This window comes from Microtus ochrogaster, unplaced genomic scaffold, assembly GCF_000317375.1.
Source record: "Microtus ochrogaster isolate Prairie Vole_2 unplaced genomic scaffold, MicOch1.0 UNK6, whole genome shotgun sequence".
In the NCBI taxonomy this organism is placed as follows: Eukaryota; Metazoa; Chordata; class Mammalia; order Rodentia; family Cricetidae; genus Microtus; species Microtus ochrogaster.
This window is the reverse complement of record NW_004949104.1, coordinates 9,907,601-9,915,404: the sequence shown is the minus strand read 5'-3', so window position 1 is coordinate 9,915,404 and position 7,804 is coordinate 9,907,601. Positions and strand designations below refer to the sequence as shown.

The 7,804-nt window shown below is 41.5% G+C and overlaps 1 protein-coding gene across 1 annotated transcript in view; it reads left to right on the top strand.

Moving 5' to 3' along the window:
* Positions 1-7,804, top strand: part of Depdc5 (DEP domain containing 5) — a 124,797-nt gene that overhangs the window by 4,559 nt on the left and 112,434 nt on the right. Inside the window, exons 3-5 of the mRNA XM_013353345.2 lie at positions 582-669; positions 2,115-2,161; positions 7,390-7,475. Coding sequence (XP_013208799.1) covers positions 582-669; positions 2,115-2,161; positions 7,390-7,475 — 221 coding nt within the window. The remainder of the gene's footprint in view (positions 1-581; positions 670-2,114; positions 2,162-7,389; positions 7,476-7,804) is intronic.

The following is a 7,804-nucleotide window of genomic DNA, read 5'->3' as shown; positions in this document are numbered from 1 at the left end:
CAGAAAACAAAAATCCAAATGGAACCTCAATATAACAACAAAAATAAAAATAAACATTGAGTGTAGTATAGCCTGCCCTGTGGTCCCGGCAGTCTAGGGCAGCAAGAAGATGCTGAAATGCAAATAATTTGCAAGGTACCCTTTCAGAGAAAAGGATTCACACACTTACCCCCCCCCCCCAAAAAAAAGGTCCAACAACCCAGAAAACAAAAATCCAAATGGAACCTCAATATAACAACAAAAATAAAAATAAACATTGAGTGTAGTATAGCCTGCCCTGTGGTCCCGGCAGTCTGGGACCACAGAGACAGGAAGGTGAAAAGATTCAAAACTACCTTATAGGATGAGTTTGATGCTATCCTAAGACACTTATGTCAGTCAAAAAAGTAAAAATAGTGTCAGAATTCAAATGTGAGATCTAGTAGTAACACAACATGATGGGAATGCTCTGTGTTTTTTCTCTGATGCTTTTGTTTTTTTAGAGGTATGTGGTAGAGATTCATCCCTACACCTCATACGTGCTAAGCCTGTGGTCAACTACTAAGCCCATTTGCTTTTAAAGTCACTGAATTGTCTTTCAGATGATGAGTTAGTCGTGAACCCTAAAGTGTTTCCTCACATCAAGCTTGGAGACATTGTGGAGATTGCTCACCCCAATGATGAATACAGGTGAGCAATTCAAGGATTAAGGGAACTAGGCACCCTGTTGTTTTCAAATACTATTTCAGTCTGGTCAGGGCTACATTGTAAGATCCTATCTCAGAACAAAACAAAAAATGCTCATGTGCCTGGTGTGGTGGCGTACACTTTTAATTCCAGAACTCAGAAGCGGAGGCAGGCGGATCTCTGTGAGTTCAAAGAGAGTCGGAGAGAGGAAGGGCTGTCACACAGAGAAACCCTGCCTTGAAAACAAATGAACAAAAAAAAGCTCATGTCTAGGCTGAAGAAGTGGCTCAGTGGTTAAGAGCACTGACTGCTTTTCTAGAGGACCTGAGTTTGATTTCTAGCATGTGGCATGCCACAACCATCTGTAATTGTAGTCCCAGGGCATCTGATACCTTCTTCTGGCCTTCTAGGGCACCAGGCATGCATGTGGTGCACAGACCTATGTGCAGGGTAAAACACTCATATACATAGAAAATTTAATATATATATTTAAAGATTTTTTTTTTTTTAAATTATGGTTAGGTGTGGTGGTACCCGCTTTAATTCCAGCAGCTGGGAGATAGAACCAGGTGGATCTCTTTAGTTCATGGCTAGCCTGGTCTACAGAGTGAGTTCCAGGATAGCCACAGCTACAGAGAGAAACTGTCTCAAAAAAATAAAATTTTAGCTGAGTGGTGGTGGCGGTGCATACCTTTAATCCCAGCACTTGGGAGGCAGAGGTAGGCAGATCTCTATGAGCCTGGTCTACAGAGTGATTTCCAGCAAAGCTCCAAAGCTACACAGAGAAACCCAGTCTCAAAAAACAAAAACAAGTAAGAAAGAAAAAAGAAAAGCAATTTTTAAAAAGAATTAATTGTATGTCTGTGCATATGAGTACAAGAGCCCTCAGATGAAGGCCCCTGGGTCTGTAGTTATAGACAGTTGGGAGCCACTTGAAGTGGTAGCTGGAAACCAAACTTGAATCTTCTGGAAGAGCAACTGGTGCTTTTAAGCTACGTGTTCAGTCCCAACAACAGGTTTTTTTTTTTTTTTTTAAGTGGCCCATTTTTGTTTATAGCATTGCTATAACAACTCTGGAAAGTCTTTTGTTGCTTTCCTTCATTTCCTTTCAGGTCAAGTGTACTAGTATCTTTGTTTCTAAGGAAGTTTTTTCTGGTTGTGGCACAAGTTACAATGTATTTTGGTTGTTTGTTTTTTGTTTTTTTTTTGAGACAAGGTTTCTCTGTAGCTTTGGTGCCTGTCTTGGAAGTAGCTCTTGTAGACCAGCCTGGCCTCGAACTCACAGAGATCCACCTGCCTCTGCTTCCCAAGTGCTGGGATTAAAGGTGTGGGCCACTACTGCCCGGCCAAGTTACAATATATACTACATTATTAGTTCACATTTTGGTTGCAGGTAGGGCAAGCTTACCTCCTATAGTCTCGCTCATCTTTGTTGCTTTCTTTTCCAGTCCTCTGCTTTTGCAAGTCAAGTCTCTTAAGGAAGATTTACAGAAAGGTAAATATTACCTCTCTCTGAGACTTTTATAGTTACTGCCTGCAAAACCTTTGAAACTTCTCTTGGAAATCTCAGGGAATAAGTGCCTAGCAGATTGAGTTTCCTCTAGCAAAAAAGAAGACAAATCAAGCTTTTGGGGGTCAGTGACTGCATATTCAGACACTACCCCAGGAGCAAGAGTTGGTATGTTTGCTGTCTTCATTTACCTTTACAGCTGACTAAGCTTTAATCTTGTCCAGACACCGAGTCAGATGAAAATTGCCAAAGAATCTCATTTGTTAGCATGTTGCAGGCATTGAAGAAACTACATTTAGAGCCGAAGAAAAGGTAATTTGAACATGGGAAGTTTTATATTTAGCTCTTAAAAAATTTGATGGTGAATTTTCTAAGTAATATTTAATTATTTTCTGGGATGAGTGTATTGCCACTGTTCTCTGGTCTTTGTGTTTCTAGATTCTTCCTGTCGTTTTTCAAAGAATAAGAGAGTTGCATGCAAATCAAAAAGTAGCAAGGGATTTTATTCAAAGAGAAAGTGAAGGTAGAGAGTAGATAAGTCAGTTGCAAAAGCCTGAGCAAGCATGGGACTGCAAGTACCTGGTTACTAACCAGGGTTTGCTTTTGTGGGTCCAAGGGAAGAGTCTGTCAAGAAAGGGTAGCTTTCTGTCTTGAGTGTTAGGCTTAGGTTGTGTAACTGCTCCTGTCTTCTTGTATGATGCATCTGACTTTAATCATATGTGTACCTACTTGTACATAGGCATGAAGTGATAAATAGGCTCTTTTCTCTAAATGTTTCCTCCTAAAACAGTTTGCTTACTGTGCCTGCACTTTAGGGACCTCAAGAAAGGGGAGGGGCCAAGAGATGTAGTTCAGTTAGTCAGCCTGCCCAGTATACACTGAGCCCTGGCTTCCATCCATCTCTGGAACTGTATAAAACAGATGTGATAGTGCTGGCCTTGAATCTCTGTTTCAAAAAGAAAGAAAGAAAGAAAAGCCATGTGTGGTTTCAAAGGCCTTTACTCCTAGTACTCCGGAGGCAGAGAGGCAGGTGGATCTCTGTTAGTTCAAGACCATCATGGTGTACAAAGTTTTTTTCCAGGACAACGAGGACTGTTACACAGAGAAACCCTGTCTCAATAAAACCAAACCAACCAACCAACCAAACAAACAAACAAAAACCACTTGCAAATAAGTAAAAATGATCACATACCAGAATTAACCAGATCCAAAATCTGTACTCAATGAACTTTACTGTTAAAATAGGAATTTGGGAGGGAAACTGGAAAATGTCACATTAAATTTTTCACATTTATTGCTAAATATATTTTATGTACTTCGCCATCACTAAAACAAAACAAAAAGGTCTGTGGCCAAATTAAACTTAGAAAACCAAGTAACTTCCCATTCTGTTTTGTAATTGTTTGTCACCTGCATCCAGTCCTTCCTCACCCCCGATATTCAATCTTTCTTATTCTCTTCCTGGTTTACTGTAGCCATGTGTACATTTGTTTACATATATACATATATTTTTGGCTAGGTTCTGCTTGAGAAAGAGCATGCAGTTTTCTTCTTCCTGAGTCTTTATTGTTGTTATACATACATACACATTCCTAAATTCTTCAATTCAACCTGCTCAGTCCATAGAATGTTACCTGTATGAACATGATCTCAGGGATGAGCATTTGCTATTGGATGAGCAAATGGAGGGCTCTTCCCTGTGGAAGACCAGTTCTCTTGCTCTTAGCATTCCACAGTGGCCTGCTGTTTATGGTCTATGGTTGAGGTCCCTCCAACTTCCCCCTTCCATATTAGCATATTCTTTGGTGTATCATTGTTCAGGTCTTGTTTGCATCCATGTTGATGAAGCTTCATATGGGGAGCCTTTCTGATATTTCTATGACACACAATCTAACAGCTAACTTCCTGTTCTCCTGGCTCTTAAAATCTTTCTGATCACTCTTCCACAGTGATCCCAGAGCCTTAGGTGCAGGAATTGTGATGTAGATGTATCAGTTGTGACTGGGCACCACACAGCCTCTTGTTCTCTGTATTTTGACCAGTTGTGGGTTTCTGTATGTGAGACCCTGTCTCAAAGAAAAAGTTCTTCCTACATTTACTTATGTAAGTATGCGTGTGAACACACACATTGGGCAGGATGAATGTGTGGACAACTTCAGGGAGTCACTTCTCTCATTTCACCATGTGGGTCCCAAGGATTGAACTCAGGTTGTCAGGCTTGGTGGCAAGTGACTTTACCACCAAATCACTTTGCCAGCCCAAATAACGGGTCATATGAGATTTTATATGTGTGTGTGTGTGCGCATATGCATACACAAACACACACACACACATGCGCGTATTTCTATTATATATTCCTTAGTACCCTCTCTTGTCTCTCACATCTGATAATCTTGTCCTCTTCCAGTGTAGCTCCCCTGCTTTCAGGACTTTGTGTGTGACCCAGTGAGTTTTATTAGGGTTGTTTACATGAGCATGGGGAGGATTTATGTACAGGAGCATAGGCACCTTACCCATGGCTACTCCACTGGGAAAGATGTGTTTTCTTCCCTCTTCAACCATTGACTGTTTAAATCTGCAGAGATGGCTGGGGCCTCATGAACCTCTCCTCCTTTCATGACAGGGTGTTGACAGGCCCGATCTTGTGTAGGTAATCATAGCTACTGTGAGTTATACAGTGAAATTGTCATGTCATATCCAGAAGTTAGCATCCCACACTGTTCTTCCCACTTCTCTGGCTCCTTCTTCTGTGTTGCATCTTCCCTGAGCTTGTGCCTGGGCATGCAGCAATCATTTATTCTCAGTACTGGCCAGTTATGAATCTCTGCAGTCATTGCTGGCCAATGCAGAAAGAAGGTTCTCTGGTCAAAGCTAGTAGAAACGCGAATCTATGGGCGTACACATAGTTATTCAGCCAGTTTCAGTACTGTATGCTTTTAATTCCATTGGAGGCATGTAGATCCTGTGAGTTAAGACCAGCCTGTGCTGTAGAGTAAGGTTCTAAGGCAGTTTAGGACTACGTAGTGAGACTCTGTCTCCAAAATCAAAATAATAATAAATAGAATAAAATAAAAATATAGTAATTTAGAAAGCAATCTGAGTCTGTGGCTGATGGTACAGTCTATTCCTGAACATCTGCAGATGTTCTCAGTTTCTTCAGATCTTAGAAGCTAAGCAGTATTAGGCCCAGTTATTACTTGGAAGAAGACAGTTTTGAAAGGTACATTGTATTCATTTAGTAAAACTGCAACCACAGGTTTTTGCCAAGGTTTACAGTATCAGAAATGAATTCCCTCCAACTGTATTGTGTCAGATTGACTCTATAACAGACTTTTACTATTGCTCCATTGGACTCATCCTGCCTGGCTGGTTTGTGTTGTTGCATATAGACTCCGTAGCTGAGTAAGACAGTTGGTGATCCTTCCACCACCATGACGGCTAGTCAGCCAGGAGAAAGCTTTCAGCTCCGTTCCAGCTGGGTTTGTTTCTGTTCATTGCCCCAGGCCAGCAGTGCCTTCAGAAATAAGGTCAATTTATTATTGTCTCGTTTTGGGGAACAACCAACAGCAGTGGCAATTGCTTGTATTGTTTTGAGAATCTATGGAGTAGCTTACTTCTGCCTCTGGGATTTGAACTTTTCTTAGGTTGCTCCTCCCACCTCCACCCAGGGCCTGGTGTGTACTAAACAAGTTCCGTGCTGCTGAGTTACATTCCCAGCCCAGCTGCCAGATCCTTTTTTTTTTTTTTTTTTTTTGAGACAGAAGCCCTGGTTGATTTGATTTCATTATATAGACCAGGCTGAGGTCTTCTTGTCTGCCTCCCAACTGCTGGGATTAAAGACATGTACCATCATACCTGGCTCAGATTTTTTTAAAAAAATACTTTTCATTTTTAAATGTTTTTGTTTTTTGGTGATAAAGGTCTCATGGTCCAGGCTGAACTTGCTGTGTATCGAGGATGACTTTGAATTTCTGATCCTCTGCCCTCTACCTCCAGAGTGCTGGAATCAAAGGCACTTACTACTTCTCATTTTTTCCTATGCCCTGCCTGACCTTAAACTCACTGTGTAATCCAGGCTGGTTTCCAGTTCAGGACAATTCTCATGTCTCAGTGTCCTAAGTACTAAAATTTTTCTCGTGTGTGTGTACATCCACATGTACTACTCATGCCTGAATATATAAAGGCTAGAGGTGGATGTCAGGTGTCTTCTATCGCCATCTCAATTTTTTTGCAATGGTCGTTTTGTTTGGTTTATTTTTGAGACAGGGTTTCACCTTGTGACATTTGCTAACATGGAACACACTATGTAGAAGAGACTGACTTTGAATTCACAGAGATCCATCTGCCTTTGCCTCCTAAGTGCTGGGATTGCAGCCATACACCACCATGTTGGCAAGACAGTCTTTTGATGAGCCCAAAGTGCTCTGTTTTGGCTAGGCTAACTGGCCACAAGTCCAGGGATCCACTTGTTTCTGAACCCATTGCTAAAGTTTGGGTGTGTGCCGCCATGCTCGGATCTTACATGCGTGCTTAAGATCAGGATCCAGGTTCTCCTGCTCATGGAGCAAGCAGTTTATTGACAGCCACTTCTCTAGTTTCCCACATGCAAGATCTTAAATGTTCGTCTCTTTCTCTCCTGTCTCTTCATTTCTCCACTCCTTTTCTCTCATTTTCTTCCTTCTTCCCTCCACCAGCAAACTCGGGGACTCGTGTGCTGAGCATGTTTGCAACCACCAAGTTACACCTTTCTCTTCTAATTTTTTGATTGATTTATCTTGCTTTGTGTATGGATGTTCTACCTGTATGCATATATGTGTACCATGCTCATTGCTGCTGGATCCCCTGAAACTGGGGTTACAGATGGTTGTGAGCCACCATGTAGGTGCTGGGAGTGGACCCAGCTCAGGTCCACTGCAAGAGCAACAGCTTCTCTTAACCACTGAGCCATCTCTCCAGCTCCAGCTCTTTTTTGATACAAGAACTGCTGAAGTAGCCCAGTCAGGCTTTTCAGTCCTCCTACCTCAGCCTCCAAATGCTGGAATTACAAAGGGCCCTGACACCGGGTGCTTTTCATTACTTTAAATCAAGTGTTACTGCTTGGGCTTGTATCACCTGTAGAGAACTGTTTAAAATTTCATGTCCTGGAAGCCAGAGGCCAAAGCAAATGATCAAAATGTGTTAACTGAACCAATTTTTTTTTTTTTCTGTTTTAGAAACTATCAGTGTGGACCAGACTGTGACTCAAGTATTCCGACTAAGACCTTACCAAGATGTCTATGTGAATGTTGTAGACCCCAAAGTAAGTTTTTGTTTTGGACTTTAATTTTTTTTTTTTTTTTTTTGGTTTGGAAATTTCTTTTTATAGTGATTAACACCTATCCTCAAAGGTTAGGTGACGATGGAAATGAGGTTGTTAAGTGTAGTGCTATATTGTTAAGTGGTCAGATATAGGTCATTTAAACATTATTGGTATGTAGGCTGCATTTAAGTCCTCACTTTTTAAAGCTTTTCTTGCTGGGCGGTGTTGGTGCCTGCCTTTAATCCCTACACTTGGACGACAGAGACAGGTGGGTCTCTGTGAGTTCAAGGCCAGCCTGGTCTACAAGAGATAGTTCCAGGACAGGCGCC